Source organism: Macrobrachium rosenbergii, chromosome 44 (genome assembly GCF_040412425.1).
Source record: "Macrobrachium rosenbergii isolate ZJJX-2024 chromosome 44, ASM4041242v1, whole genome shotgun sequence".
Classification (NCBI taxonomy): domain Eukaryota; kingdom Metazoa; phylum Arthropoda; class Malacostraca; order Decapoda; family Palaemonidae; genus Macrobrachium; species Macrobrachium rosenbergii.
Window position 1 is genome coordinate 26,963,070 of NC_089784.1, and position 17,500 is coordinate 26,980,569.

Sequence of the window (17,500 nt, forward strand, 5' to 3'; positions counted from 1 at the left end):
GAGCCATTCCCCCTCATGGAAGCAATTGCATGAGATTTTATTTGCTTTACGTTAACTGATAGATGTTCTAAGATTGGTTTGCAGAGAAATGCGAAGGAGCCGGTGGTAGAGAGTGTCTAGATTAACTTGCTTTACATAAACAGATTCCAGGTGAAAACGACATCAAAAGAACATCATAAGAACATTAGGAACTTATGCGAGTTTAATGGAAGGCAAATACGAGTGAAGCAATCACAGGTTGAATAATGAATCAAAATGCAAATGAGCTTGCAAAGGTTTCCATGTTAATTTCCAAAATTCTATTTTTTTCCAGCAAAATGTTACTTAGCATTGCAAAGTAAATATGTCAAAGTGACACATCAGTATAAGCGCGTTTTCTTAATCCACTACAAAAAAACCTGCAAAATTTAAATTTTGATAGGAAAGGATTTCTGTCACAGGATTAATAAGATTTTTCTTAACTCCACTACCTTAATTGTTTGTCTACAGGTCTGTCATCCACTATTGGCAACTCGATGTTTGTGATGGTCCTTCGTCGACGTCTGCGCGCCCTTTGCGACGGACAAACCATCCTCTTACTGAATACTGCCTTTTGTGATCTGGGCATCTCTCTCACGGGTTACCCTTACACCACCATCAGCGCCTATGTCGGGAGGTGGATCTGGGGGGATACAATGTGCCGGATTTCGGGATTCCTCTGTTTTACGCTCAATGAGGTAAGGAAGAGACGTTTTGGAATCCTGTTCCATTCTCGGTGAAGTAAGGAGGAAACAATTTGAAGCTGTTGTTTTACTCACAGTGACGTAAGGAATAAGCATTTTGGAATCTTGTTTTACACTCATTGACGTAAGGAATAAGCATTTGGGAATCTTTTGTTTTGCTCTCAGTGAGGTAAGCAATAAAATTTTTGGAGTCTTTTGTTTTACTCTCAGTGAGGTAAGGAATAAACGTCTTGGAATCTTTTGTTTTACTCTCAGTGAGGTGAGGTATACACGTTTTGGGATCTTGTTTTATTCTCAGTGGGTGAAATATAAATATTTGGGAATCTTTCGTTTTACTCTCAGTGACATAAGGAATAAGCATCATGGAATCTTTTGTTTTATACTCAGTGACGTAAGGAATAAACAACTTGGAATCTTTTGTTTTACTCTCAGTAAGGTAAGGTATAAACGTTTTGGAATCTTGTTTTATTCTCAGTAGGTGAAAAATAAACATTCGGGAATCTTTTGTTTTACTCTTAGTGACATAAGGAAAAGTACTATGGAATCTTTTGTTTTACTCTAAGTGACGTAAGGAATAAACATCTTGGAATATTTTGTTTTACTCTCACTGAAGTAAGGAATGAACATTTGGGAATGTTTTGTTTTACTCTTAGTAGGTAAAGAATTAACATTTAGGAATCTTTTGTTTTATTCTCAACGTGAGGAATAAACATTTGAGAATCTTTTGTTTAACTCTCACTGATGAAAGGAATGAACGTTCGGGAATCTTTTCCTTACCCTCAGTGAGGTAAGGGATAAATACTCTGGATTACTCTGCTTCTCCAAGTGAGGTAAGAATATACATTTTGAACCTTTGTTTTTACTCCAAATAAGGCAAGGAATATACGCTCCTGATTCCTATGTTTAAATTCTCAATGAGGGATCGAAAATGAATTTTAAATCTCTCTAATTTTACTCCAAATGAGGTAAAAAATATACAATTTCAAATCCAGCGTTTAAACTCTCAATGACGCAACGAATGTCTATTTCGAATCTCTTTGCTGTTATTCCAAATGAGGCAAGAAATAAACATTTTGGATAACTCCGTTTTACCATCAGTTAAATAAGGTATGAAGATTTTGGAATCTCATGTTTTATTTTCAATGAGGTAATGACGTACATGCTAAAGGGAATATGCGAAGTTCAGGGATTTCACAAAATCTCTAGGGAATTTGTGAAATCAGCAACTCGCTTAGGAACATTTAATCCCCAAGGGCTAGTACTAAACACGGCGAAACAGTGATTCATCTACACAGTTACGCCGTGTTTAGTACTAGCCCCTGGGGGGTTAAATGTATTTCGCCGTGTTTAGCAGTGACCCCTGGGGGATCAAATGTACCTAAGTACTAAACACAGCAAAACACATTTGACCCCCAAGGGGCCAGTACTGAACACAGCGAAACAGTGTAGATGACTCAGTGTTTCGCTGTGTTTAGTACTAGCCCTCGGGGTCAAACATTCCTAAGCGAATTGGTCATTTCACAAATTCCTAAGGATTTCACATATTCCCTGTAAATATATATATATATATATATATATATATATATATATATATATATATATATATATATATATATATATATATATATATATATATACTGTATATAAATTATATGAATCCAAATACAGAAACATTGTAACACCGGTGTTTGTAGTTTCAGTGATAAGATGCTCACTTGGAAACTATATTTTGATTATCAATAAAGCTCAAAGGGATAGATGACATAATTAATGGAATGAATATGGTGTCTTACTGCGCATGACATGAAACCAATGAAAACAAAATTACTGAATTAGCTATAGATCCAATAAACTTGAGAATGAGAAATGTGCACCTCAAATTTGAACAGTAAATCTTAAAACATAGAGGACATATTATAACTAGGAAAATATACTAAAAAATAACGAAGCACATGAATAAAATATGCCTATTAAATTCTCAAAAACTAAACCAACTGTAGAGCAACTGAAAAAAAAGGTTGGGGGGCGGATATTAAATAACGGTAGGCTTGTAAAGGATCACCTTTAGGAACAAAGTAACGGTAAGCTTGTAAAGGATCGCTTTTAGGAACAAAGTAACGGTAGGCTTGGAAAGGATCGCCTTTAGGAACAAAGTAACGGTAGGCTTGGGAAGGACCATCTTTATGAACCATGTACTTGGAATAAAGTAACTGCAGGCTTGTAAAGGACCATCTTTAGGAACAAAGTAACGGTAGGCTTGTAAAGGATCACCTTTAGGAACAAAGTAACGGTAGGCTTGTAAAAGATCACCTTTAGCAACAAAGTAACGGTAGACTTGTAAAGGATCACCTTTAGGCACAAAGTAATGGTAGGCTTGTAAAGGATCGCCTTTAAGAACAAAATAACTGTAGGCTTGTAAGGGATCGCCTCTAGGAACAAAGTAACGGTGGGCTTGTAAAGGACCATCTTTAGGAACAAAGTAACGGTAAGCTTGTAAAGGACCATCTTTAGGAACAAAGTAACGGTAGTCTTGTAAAGGACCATCTTTAGGAACAAAGTAACAGTGGGCTTGTAAAGGACTATCTTTAGGAACAAAGTAATGGTAGGCTTGTAAAGGACCATCTTTAAGAACAAAGTAACGGTAGGCTTGTAAAGGACCATCTTTAGGAACAAAGTAACGGTAGGCTTGTAAAGGACCATCTTTAGGAACAAAGTAATGGTAGGCTTGTAAAGGACCATCTTTAAGAACAAAGTAACGGTAGGCTTGTAAAGGACCATCTTTAGGAACAAAGTAACGGTAGGCTTGTAAAGGACCATCTTTAGGAACAAAGTAATGGCAGGGTTGTAAAGGACCATCTTTAGGAACAAAGTAACGGTAGGCTCGTAAAGGACCATCTTTAGGAACAAAGTAACGGTAGGCTTGTAAAGGACCATCTTGAGGAACAAAGTAATGGTAGGCTTGTAAAGGACCATCTTTAAGAACAAAGTAATGGCAGACTTGTAAAGGACCATCTTTAGGAACAAAGTAACGGTAGGCTCGTAAAGGACCATCTTTTGGAACAAAGTTTCAGAGATTATAAGGTCGAGGTCACAGTGCTATTCAATCCTGGTTATAGGGAATTGGAATTGGAATTGGAATTGTGCCTCCTGAGTCAGGATAGCCCCGAGCCGAACTGCGTCATTTTGATCTTATAGCTAGGCAAAAATGAAGTAGTCTAGAATGAGGAAATGTCGACTTAACGGCGGGTACATGGTTTTCTTTAATTACGTTTTTAGCTGGCCCACGGTGGTGTGATCGAGGTTTTAAATGAGGTATTCGGAATACAAATAATCAGCCGTTCTTCTAGTAATAAATTCTCTCTCTCTTCAAGTATACTTATACATTTTATATATATACATATAAATTACATATATTTATATACATGTATACATATACCCACACAAGTACACACACATATATATATGTTTATTATATATAGATATATATGAAACATAAAAGTACGGTGTCGCACTTCTCATGTTACAAAACGTACTGAATTAAAGATATACATATATACAGTATATATACATATACATATATATTTTAATACACTATGTTTTGTAACAAGTATCTCATTGTGGATCTCACCTCATATATATATATATATATATATATATATGTGTGTGTGTGTGTGTGTGTGTGTATATATATACATATATAATGTATATGTATCACACATTACCTAACGCATACCAATCCTGACAAACATACAAAAGTTGTCCTCGTGGAAATGGATTCCCTTTGTCTTGTACTTTCGAGCGTCTTAAGTGGAACATCAAATAAAGATATCCAGCCTCTCTGGTGCCTTTTTAGGCTATGGAAATCTGGTGTTTTCCTCCTCTTCCTTACACCCAGTCCTCTTATATCTCAGCAACGTGAAAGTCACCCACACGGGCCCGCTTTAGAGTAAAACACTCTCCATCTTATTATTCACGGATGGTAGATCGTCTTGGCTTCCATTTTTTTTTTTATTTGATTTCCGTTTCATAAGCGTATTTTCCTTAGCCTGGATCGTCGGAGCGAAAAGCTCACTGGAAATCAAATTAAGGACTGTCCTTGGATCTCTGGTCACGACATATTTCTTGAGAAATTCAATTATTTGGTAGGAGAGTGCAGTGTCTTTTTTAACTGCGAACTTAATCAGTGAACACGAGTTCAGTAATCGTTTATGAATAAGAATGAAGAAAAGCTGTGTAACGTGAGAACTGTGTCGGAGAGCAAGCGTTCTTTCAGAATAACAGAACGCATTGTTAAACGTGGACGTATATATCTGACATCGTATTTTCGCAAGAGTTCCTGTTATTCTTTATCTTCGGATTCCAACTCTAGCTTTCTTTTTTCAACAACATCTGGGCATTCTCTTAGACGCAGCTTTGCAACCTAATGACATTTTAGGCTTATGGACGAATGAAGTATAAATTCAGGCCAAAGGCCAAGCGCTGGGCCCCATGAGGTCAGTCAGCGCTGAAAGGGAATAGACAGTAAATAAGTCTTCAAAGGCGTAGCGGGAGGAAAACCTCGCAGTTGCGATATGGAACAATTCTTGGGAGAGGATGGAGAGGAAGACGGAAGAAAGAGAATATGAACGGAGATACAGTAAAAGTAATGAAAAGGGTTGCAGCTAGGGGCCAAAGGGAGGCTGCAAAACGCCCAAAGTAATGATTACAGTGCACCGCGTGACTACACTTTCGGCACTACCCCCCCTCCCTACGGCGTTGAGGATAATAAAATACATTGTTTTCATGTTGACGTATACTGTACATTTGATATATTTTCGTAAGAGTTTCTGTTATCGTTATAATTTCTTCGGATTCCAGCTATTTTTTTATTTCAATTGACAGCCGTCCATTTTATTTGTGATACCTACAAAATTTTTGAAAAGATGAGATACATGTACAGTACGTTGTTGCGCCCAGCTTCAGAGTAGCTGAATATAGATAGACCCACGTTTCCTAGTTTTGATAACAACTGGGTATTCTCTATGACGAAGTTTTTTGCAACCTAATGATCTTATGGGCTTATGCCATAAGATGTGTTAATTTTGAAAAAAAAATTAAATTATAAAGTTAAAATATTTCCCGCCTATGACAGTTACTCAACAGATTTTGTCCAGAGTAATCGAAATTTTGCAAAGATTAATTACCTATCAGCTTCGTCATCAACATTGACAGATTTATATACGCCATGATAGCTCGTCATTCCGGGCAACGATCAAATCCTATACAAAGATACGAATCTTTGACCAAAAGCAACTTGACCATTAGCTCCGTAGGGAGGCAATGCCGTTAGTGTACCTCACGCGGTGCATTGTAGGTATTAATTAATATTCTTTGCAGCGTCCCTTCTGACCCTAGCTGCAACCCCTTTCATTCCTGTCACTATACCTCCGTTCATATTCTCTTTCCTCCATCTTGCTTTCCATCCTCTCCTAACAATTGTTTCATCATTATTTTCAGCACTGGAAGACCTCACGGGTCCCAGCGCCTGGCCTTTGGCCTAAATTTTATATTCCAGTTCCGACTTGGCCAACTGAACTGTTTTCTATTTTCTCATGAGGCTGAAAGTCCACTACCCGCTTCAAACGCGAACGCTCTGCGCAGACTAGCTATCTCCAGTCAGAAATTTAATTAGAGGAAGTGGAACTATTATAGCAGCCTTCCCATACGACCTCGTTACATCCACGCAATACCACCTGTGGACAGACCTCGGAAACCGTGTCAGGCTCTTCACTGATCATAAGGAAGGTCACTCCGCTCACAGTCATCGATATTAAACGAAGCATTTACAAGGGAGATCGCGGCCAGGCCACGAGTTCCTCTCCCATACAGTCTGACCCGAGGCCTAACCCATCAATGGGAGAATCATTGACGTTTCAGCGAACCTCCTCTCTGTTTCCTCCCAAGGGTTCCGGTGGCTTTGCGATTGGATTGAATTGAATACAGAATTTAGGCCAAAGGCCAGGCACTGGGACCTATGAGGTATTCAGCGCTGAAACAGAAATTGACAGTAAGAGGTTTGAAAGGCGTACCAGGAGGGAAACCTCTTAGTTGCACTATGAATCAATTGTTAGGAGAGGGTGAAAAGTAAAATGGAAGAAAGAGAATATGAAAGGACGCACAGTAAAAAGAACGAAAGGGGTTGCAGCCGAAGCCACGCTGCAAGAATCTTAACTAATGCCTACAGTGCACCGCATGGGGTGCACTTGATTAAGTTTTCGAATCTTCACGTAATAGCATTATTCCAAACAAGGTCTTTTTCCAAAGACACTCGCTGTGAACATTAGTGAATTACGAGGGAAAGTTGCCCAGTTTAACAGAGTTGAAATTTTCTCAATTTTCAGGCAATATTTACGAGACCTTTGAACTATTCATTCATTAAACATGGAATTTCTCTTTACCTTAGCTACAGATTTAGCATGTTGGCCAAGCTCTAGTCTTCTTTTTCTGTGCTGTTACTGAATTTCTTTAATAAGGAAAACTAATTAGTTCCAAAATTTCTAGATAACGAGAACCTCATAACCAGTACTGCGTTTATTTACTCATCTATTTATTTACTTTCGTTACAAGACTATGAGCCCAAAACAGAGACAAAAACTGGCAATAACTCTGCAAAGAAAAAAAAGACACTGTTTATTTGGTTCATGCAGTATTGTAATCTGTCCCCCCGATTTATGAAAGCGCCCCTGAAACTTATGAAGTTTAAAATACTTTACATGATTAAAGCAAAAACGCGACTTTCCACTGATCTACGTTGTCGGAACAGTAGTCTTCCATGGTGACAGTACATACTGAAGTCAAGTTTACATTCTGGCAAAAATAAAAAAGGACCCATAAAGTAGCTTTCTCGAGGCCTGACAGAAGGGATGCCTGGTCTCAGCGTGAGTAACAAAGTTAGAAACCGAAAAGTGGCTGTGCAGGCGAAGCCGTACATTATCCTCGATGAAGTTTTCCGAGAAGCGGTTAAGCAAAACTAGGGAGTCTAGATTACTGGCAACGTACAATGGCTTCGTACTTCATTATCTTCAGGGAAGAGGATAAAATGATACGAGATTAATTAAATTTCGGTCAAAGAATCAATATTTCGGGCTGCTCTATGAGCAAGAGCCAGTGCTGGCACAAGGCCAGCTAAATCTGCAACAACAACAACAGGAATCAATAGTAAGTCGATACGTCTGGGCATAAGCATAGATACAGACAGAGGTCCTTCGTCTTTATCTCTTCTCGTGGGCAAATTTATCGATTTACTACTGATTTCTTGATTGAAACTTGATTAATTTCGTATCAATTTATCCTCTTCCCTGAAGATAATGAGGCCATTGTACATTGCCAATAATCTAGATAGCCTAGTTTTGCTTAAACGCTTCTTAGAAACTTCATCGAGGACTAGGTCAAATCTTAAATGAAAGTAAATGCTAAGATCAATTTGAAACAAATATTCTTTCGAATGAAAGAGGTGGAGATATATTTTCAAATGTTCATCACAAAAATATTTAATCTCAAAGAATTAGACCTCTCTCTCTCTCTCTCTCTCTCTCTCTCTCTCTCTCTCTCTCTCTCTCTCTCTCTCTCTCTCTCTCAATATCAGGATAGAAAAAAAAGATTGGTATTCTGTTTTCATGATGATTTGTATAAATAATGATCATTTAATGTGTATGAATAAGTGCTAGGAAGAAGTTTGAAAAACAGCAGTAAGGAGAAGTTTCAGTGACCGATGAAAGACTGTAACAAGAGATACAAGAAGAGGTAGTTAGAGTTAATCGTAGAATAGGATTTTATTGATAGGATAATGATTTCCAAGATTAGTATAAAAACTATCGAAGTTTGCTTCGGAATTGTAGAGGTAAACATTACCGACGAGGGAAGACAGTCAGAAGAAGTTGCAAGTGACAATAAAAATATAATATAGAGAAAAATAAAGTAAAACCGTTTGAGGAACTGTATGGCCAGTTTTGCGTTTTTTTTTTTATGGGGACTGCGAATAATGCATAAAAGGTGAGGAAGTACGGTGTTTAAAGTTACACGACCCGCTTTATAAAGCTGGGACTTGATGAAAGGTTAAGTGGATATGAGTATCAACACCAGACGTAAAACGTACCTGCAGCAACAGCAGGTAATCAGAATTGACAAAAGTCAACGGGAGCCTTTCAGAAGGGGTCTCGTTAAGCAACAGCCTTATGAAAATAAAGCTGAAATTGATGTAAAATGAAGAAAATTCAACGTACTTATACGTATAAAAAGTGTAACAAGGAATTCCTACGTGAATAGTTGTCATCAATCCCTGTTTCAGAAGTTTTACCATAGAATAGAATAGAACAGAACAGAATAGAATAGGGTAAACATCAAAAATTGGGTAAAATAAAGTTGGAACTGTAAAATAAATTAGGGCCAAAGGCCAAGAGCTGGGACCTATGAGGTCATTCAGCGCTGAAAATAATGTTGAAACAATCGTTAGGAAAGGGTGGAAAGTATAATGGAAGAAAGAGAATATCCACGGAGGTACAGTAAAAGGAATGAAAGCGATTGCAGCTAGGGAGAGATGGGAAACTGCAAAGAACCTAGAGTAATGCCTACTGGGCACAACGTGAGGTACACTGACAGCTCTACCCGCAAAATGAGTGGTTAGAATAAGGTAGTAAGAGAAAAATGGGATAATTCAACCGCGTGTTCATCCCAGACAAGAGCTGTACGTGCTATTAAAACAAAAGGGGGCCTTTGAGCACTCAAAAAATAATGATCAGATTCTTCCTAGAATTTTTAGTTTTCTGTAAAAGAAACTTATTGTGCCTGCTTTCTCTGCCCGTCCGCACTTTTTCTGTCTGCACTTTTTCTGTCCGCCCTCAGATCTTAAAAACTACTAAGGCTAGAGGGCTGCAAATTGGTATGTTGATCGTCCACCCTCCAATCATCAAACGTACCAAATTGCAGCCCTCTAGCCTCAGAAGTTTTTTTTTAATTTTATTTAAGGTTAAAGTTACCCATAATCGTGCTTCTGGCAACGATATAGAATATAGGCCACCACCGGGCCGTGGTTAAAGTTTCATGGGCCGCGGCTTATACAGCATTATACCAAGACCACCGAAAGATAGATCTATTTTCGGTGGCCTTGATTATACGCTGTAGCGACTGTACAGAAAACTTGATTGCGCCGAAGAAACTTCGGCTCATTGCTTACTTGTTTTTTTACTGTACATAATTTTCTCTCACCCTTTCCGTCGTTCACATCTCAGCTACAGCTCTCCTCTCTCCCACCAAACTGATAGCTGAAGATGTTTCTAAAGCAATAAGGAAAGGATGAGACTTGCAGTTATGTTTTCTCTGGAAACTGCACATAAAGGATGGCCTTATAGTTCACAGTTTACGAGTTAAATGCCCTGTCTACCCTACCGAATAAATCAGAGGGGCAAATGTATTTGTCAACATGCACAAACGTACCCGCACAAACACACGCGCGCACACACACACACACACACACACACACACACACACACACACACACGACCTCCTTGTGTGATTATGGAAATGTGGGGTTTGCTTCCCGCGACCGGCCATCACAGTCTCTTCAATTTCTTCCGTTTGGATCTTTCGGCTTCGTAGTTACAAGCATATCCAAAAAAGCGCGAAGAATTCGAGAAGTTAAGAGGGCATTGTGGCTATCAGAATTACATGTGTCTAGTAAAAGTGACCAGTAGATTCTACATATATATACAGTATACTCGTATATATATATACATATACACACACACACATATATATATATATATATATATATATATATATATATATATATATATATATATATATATATATATATATATATATATATATATACAGTATCTATATATGAACAAAGTTACAGCCACGAAGGAAAACTGAAACACTGGAGATGCTAAGTACTTTCGTCCTATTACCAAGACATGGTCACAGCAACCAAAGGTATACAGAGACAAAGGCCTATATATATGGTGGGTATAAGTCCTCAGGGAATACAAAAAGGTTGGGAGGTCATAGAACGGTCAACGGATTAGCATCGAAATCCATTTATTGATAATCCTATTCATTCTATCTTTCAGTTCCTTCTGGAACACATGTTTTCGTGATTTAAAATCAAACACACAGACACACACACACACATATATAATATATATATATATATATATATATATATATATATATATATATATATATATATATATATTCACATACACTAAGTTTTAAATGTCGTTTAATATCCTATTCACTCTAACTCGGAAATAATACCGAAGGGGAATTATAATTACTAATAAGAGGTTCGTCACGGTCATGGTAGAGCACTCGTCACAGAAGTCGAAGGTGACGAACCGCTTATCTACTATAATTCCTTTTCAGTCTCATTTCCGATGTAGAGCGAATGGGATATTAATGACATTTGTTGCTTAATGTCTGTGAATGCAAAAAATGTCACAGTGATCAAAATTCGTGTGTATATATACAGTATATATATAATATATATACATATATATATAATATATTTACTAACAGGACCTCATTAAAACTGGCTGGTATCTAGCGAAGATACTTAATCCTGATTAAATATCTCCGCTAGATACCATCCAGTTTTAACGAGGCCATGTTAGTAATTGTATTAATGCACAGAACAATTGTGTAAGGGATAAAGTATATATATGTACATATATATCTATATATATATGGATGTGTATATATATATATATATATATATATATATATATATATATATATATATATATATATATACACATTATATACATACATATATACATATATATATATATATATATATATATATATATATATATATATATATATATATATACATATATAATCTATATATATGTATTTCCATGTTCACTAAGATGATTACCTACTGTTGCTGCAAGTATGTTTTACGTCTGGGGTTCATACTCATATCCACTTAACCTTTTCATCAAATCCCAAATTTATAAAGCTGGTCGTGTAATTTTAACTGAACACCGTACTTCCGCACCTTTTATACATTATTCTCAGTCCCCTTCAAAAACGCAAAACGGGCTATACAGCTCCTCAAATGGTTTTATTTTACTTTTCTTTGTTATATTTTTGACAAGGGTTGGACGAATTTACTATATATCATAAGAGTGTAAGTCCTTCAAATAAATGTTATATCGACCCAGCCCGTGGAAGCATTTTTTCCCCAATTATGAATCTCATCTTGAGCTATATAACTAGCGCAATTTTATCAGGTCTGTATTTAAACACAACAAACAAATAATGCATAAAGACGGTACCTGATTCAGATAGCTCTGTTTTCTAGTCATCAAGATACTGAAGAAGCTATGCCGAAAGAATTATTTTCATCTACATTTCCGACGAAAAACATCTTTTCATCTTCTGCTGTGGAAAAATGTCTATTTTTTGTAGAATGAGAAGTCCTTCTTCGTCTAATTTTTAACTTTTCCAGCAAAAAAAAAAACACTATTCCGAAGGACCCTTCCAAGAAGACAATAATGCCTTTGTCCTTTATCAAGACAGGAGGAGGAGGAGGAGGAGGAATGAACGTCGTTTAAAGAACTACAGTATGGAAATTTCTCTCCTAAACGAAATTGAAGCCAACACATCCAGGTGCATCCATCTAATTAATTTTTCTTTATCAGATAATATGTCCACACATACGGACATATATGATGTTGGAGCGAAAAAGTTCGATAGTCATAATGGAAATTCTATGCATTTATTTACCTAAAATGTAATGACATAACAATAAGGTAAATATTGTCGAAACTGCAAACTTCTCATATAACTAACTGGCAACTGTCACGGCGCCTCAAAGCTCTCGCTGTTTGCACATCACCGTCTCTTGGCATTACTGCCAAACTAAGGCAAGAACGGATGCAACATAAAAAGACATATTCTTCATTTTCTCTTTACATAACACACGCATCTAAAATCTGAAAGCACCAGCGTATTCAGGGTGAATTTATTGTATGAAAACACATGTTTTATTTTATCTTGATCGCATGAATGGTGCAAAATCCGATGATAAGTAACAACAGGTATAAAGAATGAAATGCTTCTCTCTTCACTTTTACTCGTAATTCCTTTGTGTTTTATCTTACTGATTTCAGGAAATCATGATGTAGTTGTACAATTAATACCGAACCCTATGGTATGACCAAAACGTTCATATCTTGTGCAAAACGTGAGATAAATGAAGAAATATAAACACATTGCTGGTTTTCTGAGCTACAGACGTAAAAATGAGACAGTGAGCGTGCCGCCTACCTCCCGGTATTAGCCAATCAGAGACCACCAAACAAACGTCTCGTAGGCCCAAGAATCTACCTTACGTGAACCAGCTATAGTTCCTATTTTTTATCTGTGGTTTAAGAGGAAAGAGAAGATGTAATGTTTCAAGTTTTCCATAGAAAAGGGAGCTCCTTTAATTCTGATGACTAGAGCTGAATGTAGACTTTAGGCCAAAGGCCAAGCACTGGGACCTATGAGGTCATTCAGCGCTGAAACGGAAATTGACAGTAAAAGGTTTGAATGGTGTAACAGGAGGAAAACCTCGCAGTTGCACTATGAATCAATTGTTAGGAGAGGGTAGAAAGTAAGATGGAAGAAAGAGAATATGAAAGGAGTTACAGTAAAAGGAACGAAAGGGGTTGCAGCTAGGGGCCGAAGGCACGCTGCAAAGAACCATAAATAACGCCTACAGTGCACCGTGACATGAGGTGCTCTGACGGCAATACTCCCCTGCCGTTTTTTTTTTTTTTTTTTTTTTTTTGATGATTAGAGGAAAGTGTTAAAGCATCATCTTGGTAACTTTAAAAGTGCCGCTATTGATTACCAAGAGTTTTTATCCACTCATGTCTATAATATATAGCTATTTCTACCTTTTTTTCTATACCTTGTCAGCTAGAAAGAAGAAATATTTCCCAGTCATATCTATAATCTAACCTATTTCTATCTTATTTTTTCTCTATACCATTTTTTCTATAACTTGTTAGCCAGAAAGAAGAAATATCAACCAACCACGTCTGGAACCTATACCTATTTCTATCTTATCTTTTTCTATACTTTTTTGTTCTATAGTTAGTTAGCTAGAAAGAAGACACATTAACACGTTTTTCATTTGCATAAATTAAACACCCTTTATTGTCCTAACAAGGTCATCAATTCTCATCTGTAAAAACTGTAAAAATAGAAAAAAAATACAATTTGCTAGTAAGTATATCCCAGCTCTCCTTCAGATAGTTTTTTTAGTTTTCTGTAAAAGAAAGCTATTGCGCCGGCTGTGTCTGTCCGTCAGCACTTTTTCTGTCCGCCCGCAGATCTTAAAAACTACTGAGACTAGAGGGCAGCAAATTGGTATGTTGATCATCCACCCTCCAATCATCAAACATACCAAATTCCAGCACTCTAGCCTCAGTAGTTTTTTATTCTATTTAAGGTTAATGAAAATGAAAATAATTAATAATTTCCCATACTTTGGTAATCATAGAATCAACTAAAAACGATTATTAAATAAAATTATCTAAAAATGAAAAAAGTCCCGTAGGGTGGGTCTGCCCAGACCCAACTTGCACCAGATAGGGTTAAGAGACTGGCCAGTCTTGGAGGCCTTTGGGCCTCATCCTTGAAGTTCTTGGGCCCTCTCCAGGCCTGCTTCCCCAGCCTGGCAGGATACCTGCCTTCCTCCGAGGAAGCAGCCTCTGGGTCGGACCCTTCCCTTCAAGGCTGCCCTCAAGAGACTGGCCAGCCTTGGAGGACTTTGGGTCTCATCCTTGAAGTTCTTGGGCCCTCTCAGGCCTGTTTCCCCAGCCTGGCAGGATACCTGCCTTCCTCCAAGGAAGCAGCCTCTGGGTCAGACCCTTCCCTTCAAGGCTGCCCTTAAGAGACTGGCCATCCTTGGAGGACTTTGGGCCTCATCCTTGAAGTTCTTGGGCCCTCTCCAGGCCTGCTTCCCCAGCCTGGCAGGATACCTGCCTTCCTCCGAGGAAGCAGCCTCTGGGTCGGACCCATCCCTTCAAGGCTGCCCACCCATCCCTTCAAGGCTGCCCTCAAGAGACTGGCCAGCCTTGGAGGACTTTGGGTCTCATCCTTGAAGTTCTTGGTCCCTCTCCAGGCCCGCTTCCCCAGCCTGGCAGGATACCTGCCTTCCTCCGAGGAAGCAACCTCTGGGTCAGACCCTTCCCTTCAAGGCTGTCCTTAAGAGACTGGCCAGCCTAGGAGGACTTTGGGCCTCATCCTTGAAGTTCTTGGACCCTCTCCAGGCCTGCTTCCCCAGCCTGGCAGGATACCTGCCTTCCTCCGAGGAAGCAGCCTCTGGGTCGGACCCTTCCCTTCAAGGCTGCCCTCAAGAGACTGGCCATCCTTGGGGACTTTGGGTCTCATCCTTGAAGTTCTTGGGCCCTCTCCAGGCCCGCTTCCCCAGCCTGGCAGGATACCTGCCTTCCTCTGAGGAAGCAGCCTCTGGGTCAGACCCTTTCCTTCAAGGCTGCCCTTAAGAGACTGGCCTTCCTTGGAGGACTTTGGTCCTCATCCTTGAAGTTCTTGGGCCCTCTCCAGGCCTGCTTCCCAGCCTGGCAGGATACCTGCCTTCGTCCGAGGAAGCAGCCTCTGGGTCGGACCCTTCCCTTCAAGGCTGCCGTCAAGAGACTGGCCATCCTTGGAGGACTTTGGGTCTCATCCTTGAAGTTCTTGGGCCCTCTCTAGGCCCGCTTCCCCAGCCTGGCAGGATACCTGCCTTCCTCCGAGGAAGCAGCCTCTGGGTCAGACCCTTCCCTTCAAGGCTGCCCTTAAGAGACTGGCCATCCTTGGAGGACTTTGGGCCTCATCCTGAAGTTCTTGGGCCCTCTCCAGGCCTGCTTCCCCAGCCTGGCAGGATACCTGCCTTCTTCCGAGAAGCAGCCTCTGGGTCGGACCCTTCCTTCAAGGCTGCCCTCAAGAGACTGGCCATCCTTGGAGGACTTTGGGCCTCATCCTTGAAGTTCTTGGGCCCTCTCCAGGCCTGCTTCCCCAGCCTGGCAGGATACCTGCCTTCCTCCGAGGAAGCAGCCTCTGGGTCAGACCCTTCCCTTCAAGGCTGTCCTTAAGAGACTGGCCAGCCTAGGAGGACTTTGGTCCTCATCCTTGAAGTTCTTGGACCCTCTCCAGGCCTGCTTCCCCAGCCTGGCAGGATACCTGCCTTCCTCCGAGGAAGCAGCCTCTGGGTCGGACCCTTCCCTTCAAGGCTGCCCTCAAGAGACTGGCCATCCTTGGGGGACTTTGGGTCTCATCCTTGAAGTTCTTGGGCCCTCTCGAGGCCCGCTTCCCCAGCCTGGCAGGATACCTGCCTTCCTCTGAGGAAGAAGCCTCTGGGTCAGACCCTTCCTTCAAGGCTGCCCTTAAGAGACTGGCCTTCCTTGGAGGACTTTGGTCCTCATCCTTGAAGTTCTTGGGCCCTCTCCAGGCCTGCTTCCCAGCCTGGCAGGATACCTGCCTTCCTCCGAGGAAGCAGCCTCTGGGTCGGACCCTTCCCTTCAAGGCTGCCGTCAAGAGACTGGCCATCCTTGGAGGACTTTGGGTCTCATCCTTGAAGTTCTTGGGCCCTCTCTAGGCCCGCTTCCCCAGCCTGGCAGGATACCTGCCTTCCTCCGAGGAAGCAGCCTCTGGGTCAGACCCTTCCCTTCAAGGCTGCCCTTAAGAGACTGGCCATCCTTGGAGGACTTTGGGCCTCATCCTTGAAGTTCTTGGGCCCTCTCCAGGCCTGCTTCCCCAGCCTGGCAGGATACCTGCCTTCTTCCGGAGGAAGCAGCCTCTGGGTCGGACCCTTCCCTTCAAGGCTGCCCTCAAGAGACTGGCCATCCTTGGAGGACTTTGGGTCTCATCCTTGAAGTTCTTGGGCCCTCTCCAGGCCTGCTTCCCCAGCCTGGCAGGATACCTGCCTTCCTCCGAGGAAGCAGCCTCTGGGTCAGACCCTTCCCTTCAAGGCTGCCCTCAAGAGACTGGCAAGCCTTGTAGGCTTTGGGGCCAATCCTTAAAGGGCTTGGGCCCTTTCCATGGGAAGGGTCAGACCCATAGGCTGCTTCCTTGGAGGAAGGAAGCGCATCTGGTCGGACCCTTCCCTTCAAGGCTGCCCTCAAGAGACTGGCCATCCTTGGGGACTTTGGGTCTCATCCTTGAAGTTCTTGGGCCCTCTCCAGGCCCGCTTCCCCAGCCTGGCAGGATACCTGCCTTCCTCCGAGGAAGCAGCCTCTGTCAGACCCTTCCCTTCAAGGCTGCCCTCAAGAGACTGGCAAGCCTTGTAGGCTTTTGGGGCCAATCCTTAAAGGGCTTGGGCCCTTTCCATGGAAGGGTCAGACCCATAGGCTGCTTCCTTGGAGGAAGGAAGCGGCCTCTGGGTCGGACCCTTCCCTTCAAGGCTGCCCTCAAGAGACTGGCCATCCTTGGGGGACTTTGGGTCTCATCCTTGAAGTTCTTGGGCCCTCTCCAGGCCCGCTTCCCCAGCCTGGCAGGATACCTGCCTTCCTCCGAGGAAGCAGCCTCTGGGTCAGACCCTTCCCTTCAAGGCTGCCCTCAAGAGACTGGCAAGCCTTGTAGGCTTTTGGGGCCAATCCTTAAAGGGCTTGGGCCCTTTCCATGGGAAGGGTCAGACCCATAGGCTGCTTCCTTCGAGGAAGGAAGCGGCCTCTGGGTCGGACCCTTCCCTTCAAGGCTGCCCTCAAGAGACTGGCCGTCCTTGGGGGACTTTGGGTCTCATC

The 17,500-nt window shown here is 41.1% G+C and overlaps 1 protein-coding gene across 2 annotated transcripts in view; it reads left to right on the forward strand.

Moving 5' to 3' along the window:
- LOC136829449 (rhodopsin, G0-coupled-like) overlaps positions 1-17,500 on the forward strand; it is an 89,709-nt gene that overhangs the window by 47,804 nt on the left and 24,405 nt on the right. For both annotated transcript variants that reach the window (XM_067088098.1, XM_067088099.1), the window contains exon 3: positions 490-716. In XM_067088098.1, coding sequence (XP_066944199.1) covers positions 490-716 — 227 coding nt within the window. The remainder of the gene's footprint in view (positions 1-489; positions 717-17,500) is intronic.